Genomic DNA, 26894 nt, shown 5'->3' on the forward strand with positions numbered 1-26894 from the left:
GCAAAATAATGGTTTAATTCAACCATAATTTATCCAAAAAAAAATTATTTGTAAATAAATAACTTGAATTTTAATTAGTTTATACCAATACTAAATACGTAAAGGTCATTAAATTGAATTGTATAAATAAATAAATATAGTAATAGAAAATTAGAAGCTAAAAAATTTTATATAAGAAAATTAAAAAATAAATTTAGATAACTATATACGAACTCATATACATTTGTTTTTGAATTGTTGACATACATTAATCAACATAATATGAAAATTAAGTTGAGTTCATTTTACTTTAGGATAATTAGTATTCAATAATCAACTTTTTAAATATGTTTTAGTGAGTAGTAGGCCGAGGTTTTAAAATATTTAGAATAATTAGGTTTAATTTTCCAATATATGTTATGTATAAAGTATACTATTACAAAATTAATTTTTTCTTATAAACGTTATGTATAATTTTAAGATTAATACAAAGTACGCTACCAAAATGATTTTTCTTTTTTAATTAAAATAAATTTTAGGAAAAATTTTAAATTACCACCCAATAATGTAACCATTTTCGAACTAACCACCCGTTTAATTTTTTATTTAAATTACCACCCCTTAAATTAAATAAATGCTCAGATTATCACTCAATTCAAAAATCTGGTGGATTTTCCATCTATGGGCCCCACTTAACGCTTAATTTGACCATTTTGACTGATTTTTTTCCCGATTTTTCTCTTTAAAAACGCTCTCCTGATTTTTGACAAACAAAGGACATATTTAATCCCTCCTGTTTTATCCTATCCCCCTCACTTTATCTCTCTAAACAAACACCCTCTTAAGGGATGGATGGAGTAGTGGATACGGATAAAACCGTAAACCTTTAAATGCCCCACATATATACTCCATGCTTTGGTTTGGCGCCAGAAGCATAATTAGCAGTTAAGGCACCAGTCTTCAATTCTACTTCCTACACAATGAACTTCTCACAAACCCTAGCTCGAACTTCACTCTTATCTTCTCATTTCTCCATTCCATCTCTTCCTTTTCGCAATGGTAATACTCTCTTTCTCTATTTCTAATTCTGCATTTTCTCTCACTAATCCCCAATTTAATTTAATTTAATTTAATTTTTGTTTCAATTTTTAGGGTTCCAGCAAAATTGCCGAAGAATTCGATGCATTCCAGAGTTATCAATCCCAAATTCTGTTGCAATTTCCGAACCATTAATCCTCGAACCATCAGTAGATTTGGCGGAAGATACTGTTGAGCAATTACTCGCTCCTCAAAGCAACGAAATCGTCTCAAAAATGATGAAAATGGAGAGAAAATCTAGCTGTAATGCAAATTTGCAGGATAATAATGGCAAATGGTTTCCATATCTTGATAAATTTAGGGTTAATGATGATTATTTGAGTAGTGCTGAAGTATTGGAGGCGATTGATCCTTTAATATTGGAAGTGAGGAAAGAGAGGTTTAGGAATGTGGTGAAGAATCGGAGTTTCAGTGTTTGTCTTGTTGTTGAAGGATTGTCTGATTTCGGAAACGTTTCGGCTGCGTGCCGGTCTGCTGATGCTCTCGGCTTCCAGTCTGTTCATGTTGTTTCTTGCGATAGCTCGAAAAGGTGGTGGATCAACACTTTTTGAGGTGAAAGAGTTTTTCTTTCTTTTGCCTCTTGTTTTTGTTTTACTACATTTGTTTTGATTTTATGTTCTTTTGCTGTTTTGTGGTCTGAAATTTTCAATTTGAACCTGCATATAGTGAATATTTTGATCAATGTATAGAACTTTGCTGCTATAATAGTATATATGATAACGATGGCTTGTTCGATTGTCCGGGGGCAGGTGCAAAACCCATGTATTGTGTTGGAACCCAATATGTATCACTTGTGAGTGTCCCACATTGGAGAAAGAGGAGATGTGGTTCCACTTTATAAGGTAGAGGAGTAACTCCTACTATTGCCAATTGGTTTTAGTATGGAAGCTCCAAAGCCTTGTTTGTGGCCCAAACTCTCCTCCGTCTTGTTCGGGTTGCCAGGCCCATTTCATATTGTTTCCAAATTTAACATGTTATCAGAGCAGAATTCTGCTTGTTTTTGATCCAAAATTCCGCATTATCTTCTTCAAATTCCTTTGTTCTTCTTCTTTCTGAATTTGTCTTCAGATTCTCAATTGATATTTTCTTGATTTTCTGATCAATTTACTTCAACAATGGCGCCACGAAATTCTGGAAATAATTCTATAAATTCAGATGCAAATGTAGAAAACGATCCTACACAGAATCCAAATTCAGTCTATTATTTGAGCAATTCAGATTTGTCAATTTCAAAACTGGTCAATATTGTGTTTGACGGAAGCAGTTTCAATGACTGGAAACGATCTATGATCATTGCATTATCAGCTAGAAACAAATTGAGTTTTGTTGATGGAGATTTGAATCAACCTTCAAATAAAGTATCTATACACTCTTCAGTTAAAACTATATAGGGGACCACCAAAAGCCTTTGTGGCACTAGTGGTACACAGAAGTCATGGGTGATCATTGGTCCGATGCTTCGGGCGAAACCAATTCCCAGGGTGTGACGGGCGGTGTGTACAGGGCCCGGGTACATATTCACCGCGGCATGCTGATCCGCGATTACTAGCGATTCCAACTTCATGTTCTCGAGTTGCAGAGAACAATCCGAACTGAGGTAATCTTTCCGGAGCTTAGCAAGCATATAAGGCATAACCGGTGGAGAGCTTACTAAGGTAAGCAAATCACTCTTTCTTTATCACCGTCAGTATAGTAGCAATAGACTGATCTTAGTCCTTTGACTCACGGGATTCACCACTATAAGGGAAGTGAGCCGAGGAAAGGCAGTGAAGGCTCGACTCCGCTCGGGTGGGTGAAAGCCCCGGGTTGCGTAGAGAAAGGTAGTTGACTTTAAAACTTGGGGGGAGGCTTGAATTAGGATGACTTCATCCGAATGGCAAGGCTTCCTAACTAGCAGGATCGGTTATGCCATAAGTAGAGAGACCTTCAACTTCGGTGTCTGCAAAACCCTCTGGAAAGGTAGGTTTCTTGACATACTGTGACGATGGCTCCATACGGGATCGATCTTCTATAGGTTGGGTTGCGGGATACGGGATCCTTATAGTAGGCTGGGCAACATCCAGCCGAGAGAGGGCTTGAAAAAGTAAGGCCCCGTTACGTTAGCCTGGGCGAAGATAGAGATAAAGAGTAGAAGCAAGCCATCAAGCCTCTTCAAGGTTTTGCAAGAAGACCCTCTGGCGGATCAAGACGACTGACGAAAGGGGGAGAAAGGGCGGATCACCTGCCGATCTGTAATCACGATGATATCAGGCTTCCTGGCGCGAGTTACGATCTGAAGCATGCCCAGAAGGCGCGTTAGCAGATGGAGAGGTAGGTTCTCAAAGGGAAGGCTAGCTCAGAAGAAGGAGAAGTAGCTGCTCTCGAAATCGGTCGGTAGGTCCTTCCTCTGAAATAGCTTAACTGTCGCAATTAGCTTCCCTGACTAGGAAGTACAGATATTCATTCAACCAAAAACCAACCACCGAACCGAAACCGATCGGGGAGACCGGGGGATATTTTCTCAATCACAGCCCGGAAAGGAATTGCTTACTACAGACAGACGGGATTAAATAGCCGACAGCTTTGATAAGAATCATCGTACCGCGCACCCGTCTTCTTGTTCAAAGACTTAGGTTTCTGAATCTTCTTCGTTCCTTTCCCGCGACAGCTTTTTGTAAAGATCCCGATACCGGTTTTTCCGGCTCCGTGACCGAAAAGACCTAACGGACTAATCCCTTATCTCGAATCGGAGCCGCAAATCTACGAAGGAAGGCCAAAAGCGAAGGCAGCTCTCTGGGTCCCTACCGACGCTGGGGTTCGCTTTCGCGTCTCTCTAAAATTGCAGTCATGGTAAAATCTTGGCCGGCCAGCAACTTCCGTGCACAGATATAGATTCATTAAAAAGAAAGGTCCTTGTTGAGTAAGGCTTCGGCAAGCAGAACAAAGTATGGGTTGGGTGCTTGAGCGCATCTTTCTCATTTCTCATATCGAAAAAGGCGAAACTTAGTTTTCGTTTTCTTGCAGGAGTGCTAACGCGCGCTCTCTATGCCTTTGCCTGATCATGTTTGGGTTGAAGATGCTCAAGGTAATGTGTTCAAGCAGGATGAGTTATTGCGTCCCCCGGGCATTAGATTGCAGCTTAGCGTGAACTCTATTTCCTTCCCGTAATCGAACCTTCCACAGAAAGCAGCTCGCACTCGGTAATAAGACTTTAACATGGATTCTTTCCCATCGACTGGACCTTTCACGGGAAAGAGTGGTTGTCAAAGACTCAAAGGACTTCAGCAGACTTCCTGGTCACTGATCACGATCAATCATTTTGACTCTCACTGCTACCAATTCTTTGATCATCTTCTTTATCTTGTCTAAGTGCTGAGACAATTTAGGATCATTCAAACCTCTCACATTCCAAGTGCAAATGTTGTGCTTCATTTATCGGGAGGGATAGTATCTTCAGTAGGGTCCGCTCGTTCCCACCAGCCTTCTTCCCACTAAAGGCCAAGAAGGTTTTTTCACTTCCTTCACCCTAGCGAAAACCTCACACTAAAATAAAGCTAGATCACAAGGTTCATCTGCAGATATTTTCTAAAGATACAAATATCAAGGAAAATGCGTAGGATGCCCGCTATGGTATTTCCATTCCTGGCGATTAGCCGAGTTGGAAGACCAGAAAAAGCGGAATAGAGGGTTTGGGCATCCATCTTCCTTTCTTTCGAAGAGGCTAGCGCAGCAACGATGACTGATTTTATGGGACTTTCGCGCAAAAACCGAGATCGAAAACGCTTGAGTCCTGGGTTTTCGTGTTATTAGCGTCTAGGCCGAAAAACGTGTGGATAAGGTCCATGCACACTAGTTCAACTTCAACGCGCTCACGTAAAACATACGAACTGAACTAGCAAGATTAGGGTTTGGTTTTTCGGACTCAAGGAAGAAGGAGAAGCTTAAGAGCTAGAAAGGCTTAATAAGCACAAAGACCTTTTACACGTCCTCGAGGGCAACATTCACGGCAATCATCACTACTTTCTTTCGAGGACATGGTATGACTTTGTTCTTGGTGTTGTTTAATAGATGTCGAGTGCCACCTTTCCCTGCCACCAAAATAATAATCACTAAACCAACTGGAATCTGAACTACGATTCAGATCAAGTCTTACCGAAATCGGATTTCCTTTTCGTGCCATATATGCTTAGGCTTTACCCAAAGATCTAAACCCTGGTCAGGCATCCTCGCCTCATGCTCCACCGCTTGTGCAGGCCCCCGTCAATTCCTTTGAGTTTCGGTCTTGCGACAAGACATCCGATTCGATGGCATCTGTCCGCTTTCAACCCTTTGCTCCTTCTTCTAACTTATACAACTTTCTGTAATTCCATCTAATTGGCCTATCGGTGATATAGACTCTTCCTGACGAGTTGCCTACCAGGTAGCTGCCTATAGCTTTTACCTAGTTCATTTCCTGGTAAGGGGATCTACTACTTATCTAAATAGAAAGATAGGGCCAAAGTCAAGTGATTCAACTCAAGCACGAACCGCTACCTCCTCAAGTAAAAGGAGTTCGAATGGATATTGGTTGGGTTCGAAAGGTTATGAATCGATTGACAAGTCCAACCCCGATATCTTTATTTCGGGGCAGGAGGTTCGCTGTCCCCCTCCTTTCTGGTCCGGCCGCGGTACGGCACCTGAACTCGAAGCTACGATCAGATCCGATTTGATTTGATAGGCTGCCTGCAGAAATAGTTGCTAAACAAGAAATAAAGAACATAACCAATACAGGGAACAAGGGAATACCAGACCATATCTGCTTTTGCGCCATGACGGGCCTCCTGACCTTCTAATCAACCTGAAACTTTTTTTCTATATACGCAATTTCGGAAAGAGTCTACCCAGCTCGTCTCCAAAATACAACTCATTTACACTAGGTGAGGCCCAGAACTCGATTGCAGGTGAAGCGGATAACGAGCGCTCCGCCCGCCAAGCGGGCGGCAGGAGCAGCAGGCAAGTGCTTGGTAGGCTAACAGCCCGGTGAACCGGGAAGAGCACTCGACGTCAGTCTCTTTTACGTCACACGAGCAGATCGAACAAACTCCTACTGGTTACAAGAGGGTCATCCCCTAGCGCCACTAGCTCTTCTTCGGTCGAGCCTACTTCCTTACGACTTAATTAGAAAAACATAAGAAAAAAAAGTTCTGTTAGGTTCTTAGCTGCTTTTCGTCTCCTTCGCCTCTTTTCGGGGTGATATCGGCCTTTTCTATCTCCTCACAGGGCAAAGCCATTAGGGGTGTTCTCCAAACTTCAAAATCTGGGTTAGAGTTAATAATTTGGTGATTTCCTGGATTCTGAACTCACTTGATCCTTCGATTGCTCGAAGTGTTCTTTACTTGAAGACAGCAAGGTTAATTTGGCAGGATTTAGAGGAAAGATTCAGTCAATCTTCTGGACCTCAGTTGTTTTCAGTACAACAGCAGATAGCAGATAGCAGACATTTTTCAGAGTGATTCTGAAGGTATTCCTGAATTTTACACTAGAATTAAGCAACTGTGGGATCAATTAGATGGATTAGATCCATTGCCTGTTTGTGTATGTGCTGGTTGTAATTGCAATTTGACACAGCAATTGCTTAAGTCTCAGCAGGCTTATTCACTTTCTGATGAAAGTTCATGACAAATACTCTCATACAAAGAGTACTATTCTTGGTAAATTGGACAGAGGATTATACAGTCTCACAGAAGAACATTTGAGTGGAACTAATGCTACTAAACTTGAGAATTATAGTTTGACTGCAGTTGAGGAAGCTAAACTTTGGCATCTTCGTTTGGGTCATATGTCTTTTGACAAAGTAAAGTCAATAAAAGGCACTGATGTACATAGTTGTATGGCAGAGAATTTGTGTCAAATATGTCCTCTAGCCAAACAATCTAGATTTTCTTTTTCTACTAGCTCAATAAAGACTTGTAAGCCCTTTGAGCTTGTTCATATAGATGTATGGGGACCATACACTCATGTTACACACACTGGTTGTAACCAATTCTCACTATTGTAGATGATTTTTCAAGAATGACTTGGGTTCAGTTCATGAAAAATAGAAGTGATTCAGTTTCTATTATGAGTCAGTTTCTCACTTATGTGAATACTCAATTTTCTTCCAAAGTTTTGACTGTCTCCTGATCTTACAGAAGGCAGCATGAAACAGTTGTTTTGGCAGCATGGTATTTTACCAGTGACACACCCCAACAAAATGGGGTGGTTGAAAGAAAACACAAGCACCTTTTAGAAACTGGTAGAGCTTTATACTTTCAGTCAAAAGTTCCAGCTCGTTTTTGGGGTGATTGCATAATGGCAGCTGCTTATTTGATTAACATAATGCCACTAAAATCTATTGATTCCTTCACACCCTATGAGAGACTATATGGTTCTGCTCCAACACTTTCACATTTGAAAGTTTTTGGTTGTCTTTGTTATGTATGCACATCTAAAGTTCATAGAACTAAGCTTGATCCTAGAGCTACTCCTTGTGTTTTTCTAGGGTATCCTACAAATCAAAAGGCCTATAAAGTTCTAAACCTAGCCACAAACAAAGTCATCATATCAAGGGATGTTATTTTTTATGAAAAACATTTTCCTTTCCATTTCTCTTCCTCTCCACACAAAAATTATGCCAATAAATTCTTTCTTCCTGTAAACACTCCTATTTCTCAAAATCCAATAGATATTCCTGATATATTTTCTACTGACAGTACACTTGCTGATCTTGTTCCTGTTTCTTCTTCTTCTTCTGATTCTTTCAATTCTCAACAAAATCCTTCAGATTCTATTTCTACTACTATTTTACCAAACACTTCAGAAATTCCAGCTGAAAATCTTCTCAGACAGTCTTCTAGAATCAGTAAACCACCACATTTTTCTGATTACTGTCTTGCTGCAACTGATCATTGGTGCAATCTTGTTTCTTTTGATTCTCTTCCTGAGAAGAAACAGTTGGAACTTACAGCTTATCAATCTCTTGTTGAACCAAGTTGTTATAAAGAGGCTGCTATTGATCCTTCTTGGGTAGAAGCTATGAACAAAGAACTTTCTGCTCTTGATAAGAACAACAGTTGGGATATTGTTATGTTACCTACAGGGAAGAAAGCTATAGGCTGCAAATGGGTGTACAGAATCAAGAAGAATGCTGATGGTAGTATTGAAAGATACAAAGCCAGGCTTGTTGCAAAGGGTTTCACCCAAAAATATGGGGTTGATTATGAAGAAACTTTTTCTTCTGTTGTTAAAATGGCAACTATTAGGTGTTTAATCTCTTTGGCTGCACAGAACAATTGGAAATTGTTTCAGCTAGATATCAATAATGCCTTTCTACATGGCACTCTTCATGAAGAAGTTTATATGAAGATACCAGAAGGAGTCCTGCAGGACATGTTTGCAGGCTTAAAAGATCCTTATATGGCCTTAAACAGGCATCTAGGCAATGGTTTGCCATATTGGTGGAAGAATTGCAGTTTCAGGGGTTTTCTCAATCAAAGAACGATTATTCTCTTTTTCTGAAGAAAGATGCAGAAGATATTGTTTTGGTTGCTGTTTATGTTGATGATATTATCATCACAGGATCTAATGAACAATCAATTTCTGATTTAAAGACTCACTTGCACAAGATATTCAGCATCAAAGATTTGGGAGAGCTGAATTATTTCCTTGGCATTGAGGTTTGCAAATGTGACAATGGTTATGTGTTAACTCAGAGTAAATTTACAAAAGAACTTCTGCAGGATTGTGAGTTTGATCTTTCTAAACCTGCTAGTGCTCCATTTCCTTCTGTTTTGAAGCTTTATTCTGATCAAGGTGATTTGTATGATAATCCTGCTCTATATAGATGTTATGTTGGGAAACTAAACTTTCTCACAAATACAAGACCTGATCTTGCTTTTGCTGTTCAATCCTTGAGTCAGTTTATGCACTCTCCAAGACTTCCTCATGTTCATGCTCTTCATCATACATTGAGATATGTTGCTAGTACAGTTGGTCAAGGTATTTTGCTTCAAGCTACAAACCAGCTAACTCTAAGAGCTTTTTGTGACTCAGATTGGGTAGCATGCCCTTCCACAAGGAAGTCTGTCACTGGTTATGTACTCCTTCTAGGTAACTCAATCCAAGAAGCAAAGTACCACTTCTAAGAGTTCAGCAGAGGCTGAATACAGAGCTATGTCTCATGCTTCAGGGGAGGTTGATTGGTTGGTCAGACTTCTCACTGAAATGGGTTTATTTGACTTGAAGCCTGTAAAGCTGTATTATGATAGTCAATCTGCTATTCACATAGCTAAAAACCCAGTCTTCCACGAAAGAACTAAACACATTGAGGTGGACTGCCATTTTACCAGGACAAGGTCCTAGAGGGTTTAATTGAGCTTTGTTATCTTCCTACAGGACAACAACTTGCTGATGTCTTTACTAAGCAATTGCCTGTTTCTCAGCAGCAGGATTTGTTATACAAACTTGGCATGTTTTTCTCTCCCCTGCCAAGTTTGAGGGGGGGTGTTGGAACATATAGCTTGAATCAGCAGCCAGCTCAGCACAATGAAGCTACAGCAGCAACAGCCTTACACCTCAGCAATTAGTATTACAGCTCAGCTTTCAGTTTGTTAGAAAAGTTGTTAGAGTTTGTTAGAGTCTGTAACTAACTCTAGTATAAAAGCTTTTCTTCTGCTGTAATTCTAACAATTCAATCATAATAAACTTCTATCTTCTTCCTCAAGTTTTGTTTTCCTCTCTAATTTGTTGGAGAATTTCTCCAAATCAAAGTTCAACTGATGAACTTCAACATATTGCAATACGAAGTACTGACAATTAAGATATGATACATTGGTCCCAATTTTATTTGTATGTCATCTGTTTTTAGAAGTTATGGGATTGGATGCAAGAAGCTAGTCAGCGGTTAAATAGAATTGATTTGTAAGGTTACCTCACAAAGTAATCCACTTTCTACTAGACTGATAAATTCGGATTCAAATTGAGACAAAATTGGTTGGAGGGAAGCTTTCCTAACAAGTGTTGATGCATTCCAGACCTCAGGTTGAGCTGATATGAATCTTACCATCTAAAGGCTTTGAGTCTTTGAAGCACATGTTGGTAGACAAATTTAATGGATAACAGATCTCGTACAACTTTCTTATCACCCAACGAGGAAAAGTATGGAAATGTCAGATTTTATTTTAATCTTTGTGATTAGGATGTTAATCGAATGTGAGTTGCTAATTCAAGAGTGAATAAGAGATGGCTTTGATATGAAATGACATGGCAAGTCTGTGTATCAAATACTAATAGCTGGTTGTTACTTTCTTAATTTTTAATGATTCTTTTTTTGCTTTCTAGACTGAAATTATTAATTACAGTTTTTGATTGTGAACACAGGTTTAGAGATAATCGACATGTCAGCATGGGTTCTGAAAAGTGGTTAGATTTAGAGGTCTGGAACTCTACTCGAGATTGCTTTAATGTTCTGAAGTCACGTGGTTACAGAATAGCCACTACACATCTCGGAAAAGATACAGTAATAATCTGACTTCTTGATAATTTATTTTAGCTATTACATTACAGGATCTTCTCCGCCTCTCAGTCATCTTTCTGTTGCATATTGTGGATTACTCTTTGATTTAGTAGTCCTTAAAAAACTTTCCTCCATTACAATCAGGTTTCTATATATGACATGGATTGGTCATGCCCAACTGCCATTGTTGTTGGGAACGAGAACAGGTAATTGTTGTTCTTTAGCTTCGTATAGTTTTAATTTTTTTATATTTATTTCTTCCAAAGTTTAAAATTATGCCTAATTGTTACCAATTAAGCATGATAACATATTATTTTCTCCCACGGTCCCACCTATTACAATGTGAAAAGACTTGTCACTTCCTATTTGTTAAAGTCATTTTATAGTGTAATTGAGGGTATTTCTTTTCAAATCCGAAAGATTTATGTCTTAAAATTCAATAGGATATTCAACACCCTTAGAAATTGGAATATCACTTGAAATTAGGCCCCGTTCACTTCACCTTATTTTTGCTGAACTAAAATTATTTTTACAGAATTGAAATTATTTTTGCTTAACTGAACTAAAATTATTTTTAATGAACTAAAATTATTTTTAATGAATCTCCATTGTTTCTTCTTTACATTTACTAATTTTTACTAGACTGAATTTTTTTTTTACTGAAATGAAATTATTTTTGCTGAATTAGACTTTTTACTAAACTGAAATTATTTTTACTGGATCTATTTTTTTAAGATGAAATGAAAAGGGAAAGAAGAGTACGTAGATGCTTTACTTGCTCCTATCTATACTAGTCTTCATTATCATCCTCAAAATTTAATTTGGTGGTTACTTAATTCCATCTCTCCCTCAACAAGACTGTTATAGCCCATTTGATCAAGTGGCGAATCTGGCGATGTTACTTACGCATTGCAGTTTTCATCTAAATTCCCCTTATTAGAGTTAAACTGTATATATTTGAGCTTCCTAAAGTAAGTTGAACTTATCTATAGTTGCAAAATAGATCTGGTGGCCCTTATCTGAACTTATTGCTTTGTCCGAGCTGTTATTTTTCTTAAACTTCTTTAAGGTTAAAAAACAACGCTTTTAAGGTTGATCTCGCCTATCTCGGAGATAAACAAGTATCTCGGGGTAAAGTAGTCTTTTTGCTTGGAAGGTAAAGGGTGCTAATGTCAAAAAAAATATCACGGATTTCTGTTGTTAAGGTGGTGCTAAGTCCCCACAATTGTTGTCACCTTTACAAGCCCAACATCCTCGAAATCAGCGAATGAGGTGGGATGCTCTTCTCCTCTCCTCCCCTCCCCTCTCCTCCCCTCCCATGGCCACAACAACCACCTAAGTGGCGATACTAGCCGGCCTAACAAAAGACACCCTAGTAGCAAAATGATGCACTAGTACGCCTCCTCCATGTCGTTTCCGTACCGGGGACGTATTGGGGACGGAAACAAGTACGGGTACACCTGGGATACGTCCCCATGGCTTACCCTTGAAAAGTGGTACGGGGATCCTTTTCGGATATGGCTTTCAGGCGACATGGGGACGTTTCGGGGACGGCTTAGGTACTTTTTCGACTTCCCCTAGTACAAATTGAAGCCCAACCCTAAAAAAAACCCCTCTTTAATTACTTACCTTTGCGATTTGGAAACCCTAAATCTTAAAATACAAAGACGACTGAGTAGATTAGTGAATTGCTTGTGTAGCCTGTTGCCGGACCACCATCTCCGACCAAGCACCCACCAGCTGCTTTGCTTCTTTCTCTTGCTCTCTGTTTCTTTTGTTCTGATATGTTCGATTTTTTTCCTGCATTTATTTAAGTTTTTTTTTTTTTACTTTTGTTTTTTTTCTTTTCAATCATAGGTGTGATTATGTGGTGTTTTTTTTTTTTACCATATATCGATTTCTTTCCTTTTTTTTTCTTTTGTTTTCAAGACTAAATGTGATTTTAATCATTAATGTTGTTATATTGTTAATTTTGTGAATATTTTAAAAAAAAATTATCGATTTATATTTTGCTGTTTTTTTTTTGGCGTATCCATGCCGTATCCGTTTTCTGGAATTTTAATTTGGTTGTATCCCGTCCCTGTATCCATACCCATTTTTGTACCCGTATCCGTTTCTATGAAACTTTGCAAAGAGGGAGGTGGTTAATCGCCGCTATCGTGGTCGGCCTCTTGAAGACGAAGGGCGGTATGGTAGACTGCTAATGGTTGTGCGGTGGTCCGTCCGGTAGCAGTGGTGGGTCGTCTGGTAGCAGCAGTGTGGTCGATCTTAAGGAAGATGAAGACTGGGTTAGTGGATTTGTAGAGGAGAGAGAAGGAAGAGCACAGGCATAGCCAAAGTTCAAGATTCAGAGCAGCCAAATAAAGAAAAAGAAAAAGACGAGATAACGGGTGTTATCTCCATCTTTTCCATCTTCTTTGCTTTTCTAGCACACTTGCAATGTGTCAGAACTTTTGTTGAATAAAAATATTTTTTATTGGCTGAGCACGCAAATCAATGCATTTTAATTACAATTTTGCCATGAGATAAACTTGGATTATTTATCACCGAGATCAACTTGGTTTTTCTCACACTCAAGGCAAATGGGATCAAAGCCTAGCTCTTGAGTATGTAATATGTACTGTAAAGTTGTAGAGTTTAAAGTGTGTGGCCTTCATCTGGTAGTATTTCCAAAAGATTTGGGAGATAATAAGGTATTTTAGTTAATTTTAGGGGTAGGCTGCCTGTTCTGACAAGATCAATCCGTCAATAATTGGTAACTTGCAGATTTGCCTGTTGCATGTCTCATGGATTTTCAATCTTTTAACTCTTTTTAGAATTTAGGCTCGTGCTTTATAGTTAATTTACTTAAATATTATAATCTATTAAACTTGAGTATTGCTTGCTTTAGATTTAGCAGTAGAATGTAATGTACATTGCATGTGTACAACAATATGAAAACTGTTAATTGATGTAATAGGAGGATCTAAGGGCTGCAATTGATCATACATCTGATGTTCGCATCTGCTTGCAACTCTAGGCTCTAGAGATTTATACTCTGAATTTATGATACATTATCTTGATTTTCTTAGTTTATTATATTTATCTTTGTTCTTGTGTCAGAGGGAGAAAAAGAAATTAAATACTGGCTTTAAAACAATTTTGTTATGCGAAAGAGAGCATTCACTTCATCACTTGGCATTTGTGAATGGCTTGGGGGAGGATTATGGAAAAAAGTATGCTGATAATATATGCATTCTTACAGGGGGATTAGTGAAGAAGCTTTAGAGTTGTCAGACTTGCACTGCAGTATTCCTATGAACGGCATGGTTGATTCTTTTAATGTTTCTGTTGCTGCTGGGATACTGATGCATCATGCTGTTTTTGACAGAACATCACGCATGGTGAGATGACACAGCTTCAATTTTTAGATAGTTCTGCATATAAGTGTTTCTAAAGTTAAGTGTGAAGCCTGTAATCACCTTTGCTTTTTAATGGCTGCTTTCATTGCTTGGCTCAATTCAAAAGAATATCATGTTCTAGTTGCCCCTGTTTTGCTTTGTATTTAGATACAGAAATTTGGGAAGATATAAAACTAATATGCTGAAAGAAGTCCTGATAATTATTAGTTGTTATGTGTAGTCTAGTTTTCTTTTCTTTTCTTTTTTTTTTCTTTTTATTTTTCCCTCTTCATCCTCTAAACAATATGTTAAGTCTGCTTAATCCTTGCACGCTTTGTTTGAAGGTGCTTGACATCAATCATGTTGTCGTTGTGACTTTAGTTGCTAACTAGAGGAATTCACTGTCAAATGGTGTTGCTATCCCATGTTGGCCATGTAGATTTTCTGAAGATTAATTTGAAAATAAAATTTAAGGTCTCATTTTATCCCGACCTTTTGTTGCTACTGTGTTACTGAATGTGGTAGTTGCTTTTTATATCCTAACATGTCAGACAAAGTGCCTTTCAAGAGAAGAATTTGATGACAGTGCTCAAAGCTTTATATCTGATTATAGAAAAATCATCTGCATACAATTGGTTCTTCTGTTTATTTATTTGCTGAGATGGTATCCCAATTGACATTTGCAGGGGTCTCATGGTGATCTAACATCAGATGAAAGTCAAATCTTACTAGCAGAGTTTTTTCTGCGTCACAGTAAGAGTGCGATCAGCATGGCCCATGAGTACGCTAAAAGGAAGTCCTCCAATCCGCTGTCAAAGCTTTGATGCATTACTATGCTATTAATAATCCTCACCCAGTCCGTCCAGTTTATATAGTTTTCAAATTTGTAGGACTTGTCATAGTCAAGACTCAAGAGGTATATGTTTTCACAGTTAACGTGTAAAGTACTCTGCAGCTGTGTTAGATTAATGAAAGCTGTGACTATTAGTATTCCTTTATTACTAGAAGACATGAGAGCAATTTTGTCTGTGTTTTACACCTCAACTCATCTTTTTAATCTATACACGAAAATTACAACAAATATGTACATGAATAGAACATATAAAATCAAGAAATTCAAAATTTGCATCCGACACGGCTACAAATGTTAGTAATAATTGAAATAAAAATAAAGATGGAAGTATATACTCAAATTGGGTTAAGTCCGGTCAATCTGTTGGGTTTGGGCTGGGTTAGGTTAAGCAAAACCTGCAATAAATCTGTTAGCTACTTGATAAAGACCCCGTCTGGCGTATGGCCCATGAGGCATTGCTTCTATGCCTCAAATAGGTCTCCCTGTACATATAGAATATGTTTGATTAAGTTCATAAGCTCTTGCCAGTAAAAGCTGCGGGTTGCAATGCATTCTATAAACTTGTTTAAGCAAGAGCGCCTCATTCAAAACTTTCATCGACTTAATGCCTAGACCTCCCATTCCTTTCGACAATGCAAAGTTTTTCGGTTAACCCAATGCCTTAGCATCCCCTGATTAATAATCTTTTTTTTTTTTTTTTTGGATAGGCACTAAGCAAGAACCTAAGGTCATATGGTGTCCCTATTCCTAGCTCGAACAGCTAGGTCATGGGCTTCCCGAATGACCTGTCTAGAAACACAGCTAATATTACAAAATAGAAATAAACTGCCCTTTTTTCGTATGTCCTCAAGAAGATGTTGTAGGTGGACCGGCCCTGAGGACGGGGAGTGGAGCAACTGAATCGCTGTCTGGCAGTCTGTTCTCACCAGAATTTCCTTAAGATGCTGTGATTGGCACCATTCCAGTACATGTAGTAGTCCTCGGCTCTGTGTGAAGCGATGATTCACATAAAACCACCTGCTTTCCATGTCCAATAATCTCTCCTGCCACTGAGTCTCTACATGTCCACCCAATGCCACATCTAGGAACCCCTTTGCCAGTTTTATCCTTCTTCCATGCTCCATCTACATTAACAATCGCATGCACACTCCCAGAGGTCTTCTGGCCTAGCTCAATGACACGCGGGGAAGAAGCTTTCCTCTTGGTCTTTGATCCTGTGCATTCCAGCCTATTAGAGTTAGCTGACATACATGCTTGTTCCCACCATCTATCGCAAGCTCTCCATAAGGATGCTAGGCTCCACCTCCTCTTCTCTGTAGATGACTTTGTTCCTGTACATCCATATCGCCCACAATCCTGCAAAAAAGAACTAACTCTGTCACATCTCGGTCTATCATCTTTTAACAGAACATGCACCCAAGACTGGATCCACTAATCAATGGGAATCCCCATGCTTGCCCTTGTGTTTAAGCCCAGAGTAGGTGTTCTCGGGACTCATTCTCCTTTATACATAACACACAGACGGGGTCAAGATGCACCCCTCTTTTCTCCAGATTTGGTTTATCCGGTAGAGCATTATTGCACTTCTCCAAACGAGCAGTTTAATCTTTGGCATCAATAGTATAGCCCAGAATTTCCTCCAAAAGGAAGAATAGCTCTCCAAACAAGAGTGTTTTGGGCTGTCCGAGAGTAAAGTGTTGTACCCTGACTTCACAGTGTAGGTTCCTGAAGACGTGTGATTCCACACTCTCTGATCATCCACAATACTCTCTGGGATGTGCGAATTGCCCTTGCGTCACTAAACTCAAACAGTTTCCCAATTAAGCTCGCATTCCAGCTCCTCATTGTTGGATTCATCAAGTGCTGAGCTATCTGAATACTCCCCCTATCTGTTGGCCCAATCTTACCCCTGACTGTCGCCTTCTTCCCCTGTACCCAAGCATCCTCGAAGCATTTAATTCAAGTCCCGTTGCCCAATTTCCAGCAAGTGTGCTTCCTCATCTGTCTCGCTACACGAACAATCCCTTTATATCCCCACGACCAGTTCCCTTTTTCCTCTTTTCTTTTTGCAGCCTCAAGCGAAAGATGTTTGTATTTGTCCCTGTATATCGTGCTAAGCAGGCTAGACTGATCCCTCTGGCATGAGTGGCATCTCCACGCATACTTATACAAGAGGACCTTGTTGAAGAAACCCATATGTCTTATTCCCAATCCACCTTTGCCTCGGGGAAGCTCTAGCAAGTTCTTGTTTTTCCAATGGATGGATCTGTCTTTTCCCTTAGACGCCCAGAAGAATCTCTTGAAGAGTGAATCCAGATTATCCTATCAGCTTTATTCACCCATGTTTTCTCCATATTTCTTGTACCGAAGGAGAATCTTTTTTGACATCTTATCCACCAAATATTGGAAGGAAGCTTTCTTCCCGCCAGGCCGCCACCCATATTAATGGGTGCTCCCAAGTGTTTGATATTTGAATGCTTTTCATGTGGTTCTTTAAGTTTGGGTGAAAGATCTATGTATAGTCATGAAAATCAATGTATGGTTTTGATTATGAATTGACTCTTCAATGCATAATAAAACAAACAACTAAAAAGGGACATGATTACTTATTTATTTAAGCTACGGAGTATGATTTTTCAATGTGTAATAAAACAAATTACTGAAATGGGCATAAATGCTTGATCACTTTATTTAAGATATGACTCATCAATGCATAATAAAACAAACTACTGAAAAGGGACATAACGGTACAATGCATAATAAAACAAATAGCTGAAAAGGGATATGATCTCTTATTTAAGATATGACTCATCAATACATAATAAAACAAACCACTAAAAAAGACATATAACTCCTTATTTAGATGTGACATTTCAATTTAGGTTGGTCCCCTTGTTACCTTCATTTTGCCCAAGCCATGAGGAGCAAAAGCTTTCCCCATGAAGAAATCTTCATTTGCCCATTGACATAGTGTTATATTACCTTTGTTTCTTATTATGTACAACAAAGGGGTATTACTCCTTCTGTTTTTTTTTATTTGCATCACTTTCCTTTTATGGATGTTTTTTTTTTATTTTTATTTCCATCAATGCACCACTTCTATATAGAGTAACTTTATACTCTATTTTATTATTTCTCTCCCTTACTTTAAATTCCACTCAAATAATTTATCATTTCTCTCTCATGGTCTCCAATACTCTCTGTCACATACTTTTACTTTCTTGGTCCCCACATTACTTTTACCATAATAAATTATTCCTTCACTCACATTACTATATTATACATAATTCATTCTCCTAAAACTCGTGTAAACACAAGTGATGCAAATAAACAAAAAATGGAGAGAGTATTTGTGAGATATAAAATATTCCTTTGTTGCACATAATAATAAGAAACAAACACTTTTTTTTTCACGGACAGTTTTTCACCCATTGGTGAGGCTCTCACAGAATCTGGTCAATTTGTCATTTTTTTTTTTGGGTGTTCTACCTGGTTCACCCTTTAGGCTAATCCGGATTCAGGGATCAGTTCTGGGTGGTTAGGTTTCAATCCCCTCCCAATTGTTGTTGCAGGGGATCGAACACGGGAGTGAGACTTAACCTTTGGCACAACCAAGTAAGTTTCTTTATTTAATGACAACCTGGGAAAATATGCTAGAGCCACTGAGCCAGAGGAAGTAGCCACCACTAACAGGAAATCAGGTATAATCTTAGGTTCTAGATTTTTATTTTATTTTTTGACATTTTTTCTCTGTTTTTCTCTCACTAAGGCTCACTCCATTTTGAGAGCTATGTGAGCTCTGATATTGAAAATGAAAGAAAGAAATAACCTTCACAATCGAGCCCGTCAAATCTTCAAATTGAAATTATGAATAAAAATAAGAGTTCAGAAAAGCATTAAGACATCGTGCATATCCAATAAACAAGGCTACCTAAGAATGAAAAACTCCGGCTACCTATTTGCTTCATACATATTTACATTGTCATCATTGATCAAACTACATTTCTTTCAAGTATATAATTTGTTTTCTAGGATTTGACAGCCGAAAATGATCCTACTGATACCTTTACAAGCGCCAAAAAGATACCTCGAGAAATGGCTTTAAATCTTATATTCGAGCTTAACTTATCAAGCTTTGGTGTACCCTAAATTTTATTAGCTAGTCAAATCAACTGCATATCAGATGTTGGGTTTTGTATCGTTCCCTTGGTGCTTTGCAGGAGTACATCATCATCTCGGTTCCTAGTTGAATGACTCCTGACAAATTCCTCGATTTTTGCCTTAAGCTCAAGATCAGAAATTAACATGTCTGGATTGAGCGGGGAACGGTTGAATGGATCAGTCTGCAACAAAATAAATGAATTCAGAAAGAGCTCAATACAGTTAAGCAGTTACGTACAAAACAAAGATAAAGAATAATTACACTGTCACTCAGTAGATGCCTCAAGATGACCGGACGATCAACAGTAACTCTTGAAGAAGGCAATATAACTGGATCCTTCATCAGCGTGTACTGCATCGAGAAATAGATATCAGTAAAATCATGTGTAATCATAAGCACTACCTGGTGTCCAATATAAATACACGCCGTCTAAACTCATCATGGATGTGGCAAATTTAAAGAGAAGTCCAAGTTATACAATTCCAATTCTCCTTTTAAGTGTTTTTGGATAATAGAATTTTGAAAGGGGGAGGGAGCAGGGTAAAGTAGAAAATGGGCCTCTATAATCTAACTTCTTTCCCAACACCTTCATCTCACTTAATTTTTATCAATAGTATATGTGACTATTAATTCTAGACAGCGGGAGGAATTTTCTAACATCTTCCAGCAAACATTACCTGAATTGGGTCCAAGAATTCATCAGGTATATCACCGAGAGCATTCTCGGCATCCAAGGCTTCAACAGCTGCGGCTTTAGCTTTTGCACCAAGTTCAACAAATTCCTGTATGATCCTTCCATCTTCTCCTATTCTTATAAGAACATCAGCTGCAGCACAAAACAACTGGAAAAGAGAGAGAGAGTGAGCCAATTTATAGATAGACAATAGAGCACAGGCATCATTAAAAGTGAACAGGCAAAATAATTCTTTTAAGAAGCACCTGTTCATTGTAAGACCGCCCATCCCTGGAAATTGCAGCAGGAAAAACATTTGTCTCATCTCCTCTTGCCAGATTAACATAGATGTTGACAATCTAGACAAAATAAATCAAGCAGGGATTAAGGCCATATAATAAGTGTGAGAAATTGACTAATTCCTCATCCCATCAAAAAAATAAATAAATAAAATCAACTTTAGTGCGCCCAAGTATGATTATTGCATTGGAGCCACACATAGGTACTAATTATGTGAGCAGTTAATAAATTTTTTGTAATTGTACTTTTAAAGTATTATCAACTACTACATATATAAAACATGAGACGTAGGAAGTAATTACTGAATTGCAAATTTAAACAATTTGTATACACGTAAAGGACACTGTCCAGGACAAAGTGAGGATTTCCCACAATGGCGGATATAATAACTATATACTTGCAAAGCAATCCTTAAGATTTATAAGATGTGCTTGTTGTAAGCTTCTCGCTCTTTCGGACACACTGAAAAGTGAAAAGTGATAACCTCATCCTGTACATAGCTAACCTAATCCAGATTGGAAATATAATAATTCCTCTGGGTTATTTTTTTTTATTTTTTAATTCACCATTTGGACTTTGCCACAATTCCACACATTCCTTTTTGACGGTTTGACCATCTTTTATGTTTTATACGCAAGGAAAACAGTAATACTGTGGGATCTTGTTATATTCGTCTTGATTTATGCTTTCCAAATATCAAACTTTTGTTAATGGTCAAAGTTTTGCAATGGCAAGCTTAAATCTCCAAATGGTACAATTTAAAAAAAAGTAGTATTTAATTGAAGGAGATAGAAAAACAGCTAACCTGTTTAAGCAGATGTTTTGGGCGGAACTCATACTTCTCAGGATCCTTCAAGCTTAAGGATTTCCTTTGGGGACCCACAAGTTGTAGCAAGAAGTAATTAAGCATGCTGGAAACTCTTTCAACCTGGGTGCAAAACGTAATCCACGAAATTAAATATTTACTATTTAAAAAGTCGTGGCTTCAAACTATAGAGAATGATGAACACAAGAAGATGGTAAACTATAAACAATAACAATAAAAAAAAATATATACCATTTCCGGAAGAAGCAAAGGTGATGTAATCTGTTCTGAAGTGAAAGCCAGCAGACTAACATCTTCATTTGCCAATTTCATATCAATTTTAATTATCTGAAGCACCAAACATCTTAATTTGGTTAGGTAGCTGAGATATATATACAATTATAAAGGAGATGGGAAAGATGGAGAAAGAAATTTGTAATATAAATGAAACTGACATTCTCTTGGGAATGGAAAAGACGAGTTCTCTCCTGTCTCTCTTGAGCAGGTCTTCGCTCCCATTCAGCAGTATTGGACATCTCAGCTTCCAGTGCTTTAAGTTCAAGGATTTTATTTAGACTTTCGTCAAGAAGGTAGATACTGTCGTTAATCAGGAAGTTTAAGAAATTTAGGTAAACACCCTTTTCTTCCTCCTTTGCAATCTGAAAGAAGTATACATTAGTGAAAATGTAAGTAAAGGTGAAAGAGGACAACTAATCCTTGTATAACTGAGGAACTGTCTCTACCTGTCTCCAAACATTACGATGACTAGGAACCTGCCAAAGGTATTCCAGAAGCTCGGCAATATTGTGACGGATATTAAATTTATCGTAGAACTGTATGCAAACACAAACAAAATGTCTTTGTGAGTTTCCTTCACAAAATTGAAGTCTCATAATCAATAAAACATTTATACCAGGGTTTTTAGTCATATTGTTAAGAAAATTGTGTTGCTATATTTTCTTCTATAGTTTGGTTTTGGGGTTGAGCCTAAACAAGCCCTTACAAGTTTACACAAGGACAGATAACAAGCCCATACAAGTTTATACACGGACAGATAACCACACCACGTATAGGATATAATACTGTTCTCTTATGAAGTATAGACAGTGGCCTATCCCTAAACAGTTTTTCCGATTCATTCAGATAAGGTTTGATGCATACATTCTGTGACACTGATTTTATTAAGATCTTCAGAGAGAGCTGAAATTTGGAGGAGGGGGGGAACAGATCATAAAGATTGGCTCCTCCATGCCATTCATCCCCCCCCCTCTCACTGTTTCCCTTCTCTTTGTGTCTCTATATTTCTCTGTGAATGCATGATCACGTTTGCACATATGGCACTTAGGCATTCAGATATTTGTGTGCCTTGGTGATGGTGAATATAAGATGGAAGTTAATTCTATAATGTTACAATGCCCACACAGATAAAGTTTTTTTGTTTGGATCAAGTGAGGAGATAAGCAGAGCAATTAGCAAAAGAAAAAGGCAGATGCCAGCAAATATTGCAATTTTACCTGTGTGTGAGAGCCCGTAAATTCAATGTCAACGTACAGCTTTAGAAGATTCTTGACAAGGTATTGCAAAGATAATTGATGCCCTTCAAATAGACTAGCGGTTGCAGAAGAACCACTACAAATGCAGGAGACATGTTATTAAAAATGACAATTAAAAGTAATGTTACGCAACAAAATCAAAACATGCAGGGCTAAAAATCTAGTTAGGCTCAGGTGATACCTCCTACGAGGCATCCAACCATTTAGCACTTCGACCATTTTTGCTCTTAAATAAGGATTTCTAATATACTCAGGGCTAGCCATAAACATGATGATAAAGTTCATGAAATCGTCCTGGAAACAGACAAACAGGGAACAGGTCAGAGAAAATAAAGAGAACAAAGGAATCATTAGGGAAATAAATCCACCCGCTCCTTACCAATATGACACCATCCAAAGCTTTTGGGATTCGAGATGCAAACATCAGCAACTCCATGGCATCCTCCACAAAATGTTCTGGCATACAAGCAAATTCCATAGGGCAAGGTGAAGGCAGGGGCAGGTTGAAACCACCAACTAAGCCAACCAACCAGACCACCATTAACCGGCAAAAAGCTAAAGCACGCTGGATAAGGTCCCCATCCTACAAAGCAAGTATTCCAGTAAGTATAAAACTGCAAATCGAAATATATAGAACCAGTTTCATACAGATGCTTGTAATGCCACCATAATAAAGAAACTGAACACAGAATGAAATATAACGGGAACATTGTCATAGTTTGGTTGAAGAGCTAGCATTATAAAGGCACAGAAGAAGCTAATATTTTGTTGTGATGCATAAACAACTCCTTGATGTATCATCAACTTAAATCACTGCAAGGAAAAACAGTATACCATTCCTCACTTCAACCATGATGGCAATGAGGACCACTTATGTGGAGCAGTTATTTCTCTTGTACTCCCGGACTCCCCAAAGAAACCAATTTCACTACAGCTTTATCAATTAAAACCAAGTACCCAATAAACTGCCCACCAACAATATGCAGACCTGACAAAGAAAATGAGAGGAAGGCATACCCTAAGTATTTGTGCTTCATAACACAATTTTTCTCGTGTATAGGATTCAATTTCTTTTTCAAGACGATCTATATCTTGCTTCAACTGAGGCGTAGGAGCTTGTTCTTGCATGGCCTTAAGGGTAGCCAGCGAATCTTCTGATCTCGACATATCCTGTAAGAGTAGCAAACAATATGAACTCCACAAGAACAGAGAAAATCAATGCAAAGAAAATGTAGGATAATATTAAATCATCCACAGGATAAAGCATACAAACATATATAAATCCAAGAGATTAAAATTCAGGCTGCTGAGCAATAAATCTATATATATCAGTCACCACCTCTTAAACTCCTACCTGGACTAGATGCTTGAAGTCAGAAAATGCTTTTAATAACCCTAAGTTTAGAACCCTTGCTGTCATAAAGAAGCATTCACATATGAATGGATATTTAGTCTTATCACCACTCGAAACTGATCGAACATTCTGAGCAAGGGGTGCACCAGAATTAATGCCAGAGCCAGTAGCTTCCAAAGATGTCAACAAGCGATTATCTGTAACATTATTGACAGTAGAACCATCAGATCTTCCGACATTAAGCTCAGAGATGTATGCAGAGACCTCTTCTGATGAAGCATGCAGTGCTGTAAGTCCTCTGAAAATTGTTAGCACAAAAACTGTAAGAATGATTTCTTAAGAAATTAACTTTTAATAAAATAAAGGGAGAACTTTGCAAAATGATGGTTCTCACTTTAAGTCCATACGATTGCTATAAAACACATAGTTCGGATCGATCTTATCCCGTTTTGAGAGATTAGCATCTAAAAATGGTTCACAAAGCCTGAGCATAACAGCGCTGAGATTGACAAACATTCCAGAGCTTGCACAAGTCATAGGATCAATCTGTATATAAATTCATAAATAAAACAATCAGAGTAATCCCTAGAGAGAGTTGCGGTTGGAATTCTTGAGGTTCTTAATACACTCTTAAACGGCAATAGGGCATGCCGGCACATAATGTGCAAAAAAAAACAATAAGGAAAAACTGCCAAAGTTAGCAAGCATTTGTTGTATTAGCTATCAATTTATCATATATGACAATGCAGCAATGGCATATTACAAATGACACTTACCTGCAAATGCGCCCTCGAGGAATTGTTATTGATCACGGCTGCTAGAAATTCTAAAACATTTTCTCGAGTATCTGGTTTTTTCAGAAGACAAAGAAGAACCTCATGCAGACCATCATATAAGTTATTCATCACAGTCTTTATGGTAGCGAATGATGATAGTAGATCAGCTGGACGACGAGAGGATGATTGAGAGAAGCACTGCTCACTAGAAATAAACAAAATAAAAACAATTTGTTCATTAGTATGATATGTGCAGCAAAGCATCCAAGCAAAACACAAGATTCAGCAATAAATGTAGTCTTATGTGATATTTGTGGAAAGCTTTCCTCCATTTTTACTTAATAATTTGCAACACTTAAATGTCACAATACTTTCAAAAATACAACTTTTGGTAATTTATGAGTGGAAAATGCCTTTTTTATCCTCAATTCTCCAACCAACCAATTTCGACTCAAACAAAAATGACCCAAAAAAATATAGGATGCGTACAGATTAACATTTTACAACAGATCTGAATATGACCTGTGTCTAAATAACAAGATTTGAACTGAATATTTACAATAACATTTGTGTCCTGAGCTAGAACAAAACATCTAATTGACCAAATTTAGACGTTCACTTCTGATTGCCCGATTATGAAATGGGTTAGAGGCCAACTTCAGATATCAAACTTCGTGGAGCAAATAGAGAATAAAGAAATAAAACTGAAACTTTCATTAATGTAGGTAGCTTGAGCACATTAATAAGAAGCCTATATTGCAAACTGATGTATTAAAGTCTACAAAGAGGATTAGAGGATGACACATAAATCTTCTGTTTGTTCATTCATTGTGCTGATCAATTGTTTTAGCATACTTGTATGTGTAAAATTGATCCTTAACAGGACATAGGTAAACAAATCATGTAAGAAAGCACATAAGCATGAGGCAACACAACGAGCCAACAAGGGCAAATGCTGTAAATATCTCCGATCGATAGCAAACAACGACAAGCTATCCATCTTAGAATTAAAGCAGACAAACACCTTACCATTCTAACAACATAGTTTGACAAAAAGATAAAGTCTTTACATCTACCCCCACCACTAACTAATACCACAGTTCTTTAAGCACCATACCATCATTAATCATAATATTGTAGTAATGCAGTATTATGCATTCATTGAAACCAAATAAATCATCCAATTAACCTCAAACAAGTTCCATACAATCTCACTAAACACATACAAACAGAATTTCAGCAACAAGCAGAAGAAAATAACAAAACTTAGGCAACCCATCAAAGCAGATGAAGGAAACTCACCCAACTTCAGGTTGACTCTTGAAAAAACCAGTATCAGGTAAGGCACTAATATGAAAGAAAGGACCCAAGATGCTAGCAACCTCCATAGCGCGACCGTTCAAATACGAACCCGATGGCATCCACCATCTATGAGTGACTAAAGACTTAGCCCCAGCTGGTAAACTAACCAAATACAGCAAAGCTCTCAAGGGCTGCTGAAAATTCCCCAATGCTGATTCTCTCACCACTTTCTCCCTCAAATTATCATACAAACACTTAAAAATCGGGTCCAAACTATCAAAATCTCCCTCCCCAAAGAACTCATCCAAAAACCCAGGTGGGCAAGTTATCCCACCACTACTCCCAGACCCTCCATAGCTATCAATTACGGCCCCGCCACCGACATTCGAATAAATCAATGGCAACAATGGCGATTGCTTCTTCCTCATCAAATTAGCATTGTCACTAACAGCAGTATCATCTAAACCAGGAAACATATCAGGGTTACCTAAATGAATCCTACAATATGAAACTGCCAATTTTTTCGCTTGCTTAACAACTAACTCAATTTCAGACCTCAAATTTTTATCTTTCATGTTCATAATCTTCTTCTCTTCATCATAAGCACGTCTATAACACCCAACTAAATACGAAAAAGGCGGTTCCGCATTTGGGAATTCATTGGAAAGCCGATCAATCAAAACCCTTTCCATTAAATCCCTAGATAAAAGCAATTCCTTACCTTCGCTAAGAATTTCAGCAGCTGTTAATTCAAGATAAACTACTCGAGAATCAGATTCCATTGAATCAATCAAAGATACAAGAAATATTTTCCGAAGAATTATATCTTCAATTTCTGCTGGCGATCTCTGGGGTTTCTGGGTAGCCATGATTATATGATCGAATCAAAAATTGAGTGTATTAGTGCTGAATTATACTAGTAGAGGATGAAATTCGTTAAAAACTAGGGATTTGATTGAGAAAAAGGAAGGAAATTGGGGAAAATTAAGAGGGTTTTGACTGAATTTGATGATTGTTGAAGTAAGAAAATTGTTGTGAGGTGGAAAAATAAGATATTTGGGAAAAATAAAATTGGTTGAAAAAATAAAAATTAAGAACAATGATGCTTGCAGGCTGCAGCGTAGGAAAACTCCAGTATATATAAGTAT

The 26894-nt window shown here is 37.9% G+C and overlaps 2 protein-coding genes across 2 annotated transcripts; one reads left to right on the forward strand and one right to left on the reverse strand.

Annotated features, from left to right (window-relative positions):
* The first annotated feature begins 909 nt into the window (after positions 1–909).
* Positions 910–15004, forward strand: LOC110689020 (tRNA (guanosine(18)-2'-O)-methyltransferase-like). The gene is made up of 6 exons (XM_021865770.1): positions 910–1038; positions 1132–1606; positions 10453–10591; positions 10733–10794; positions 13833–13971; positions 14655–15004. The coding sequence occupies exons 1-6, from the start codon at positions 960–962 to the stop codon at positions 14790–14792; spliced, it is 1032 nt and encodes a 343-aa protein (XP_021721462.1). The 5' UTR covers positions 910–959; the 3' UTR covers positions 14793–15004.
* A 3642-nt stretch (positions 15005–18646) lies between these two features.
* On the reverse strand, positions 18647–26874 carry LOC110689021 (probable ubiquitin conjugation factor E4). Its single transcript, XM_021865771.1, has 16 exons — positions 25747–26874; positions 24445–24649; positions 24063–24214; positions 23669–23966; positions 23332–23484; positions 22694–22897; positions 22496–22608; positions 22276–22390; positions 21505–21594; positions 21217–21420; positions 21014–21109; positions 20762–20884; positions 19923–20015; positions 19661–19825; positions 19245–19334; positions 18647–19164 (listed from the first exon to the last, which is right to left on the reverse strand). The coding sequence occupies exons 1-16, from the start codon at positions 26613–26615 to the stop codon at positions 18985–18987; spliced, it is 3150 nt and encodes a 1049-aa protein (XP_021721463.1). The 5' UTR covers positions 26616–26874; the 3' UTR covers positions 18647–18984.
* Positions 26875–26894: the final 20 nt, after the last annotated feature.

Source organism: Chenopodium quinoa, unplaced genomic scaffold, assembly GCF_001683475.1.
Source record: "Chenopodium quinoa cultivar QQ74 unplaced genomic scaffold, ASM168347v1, whole genome shotgun sequence".
NCBI lineage: Eukaryota > Viridiplantae > Streptophyta > Magnoliopsida > Caryophyllales > Amaranthaceae > Chenopodium > Chenopodium quinoa.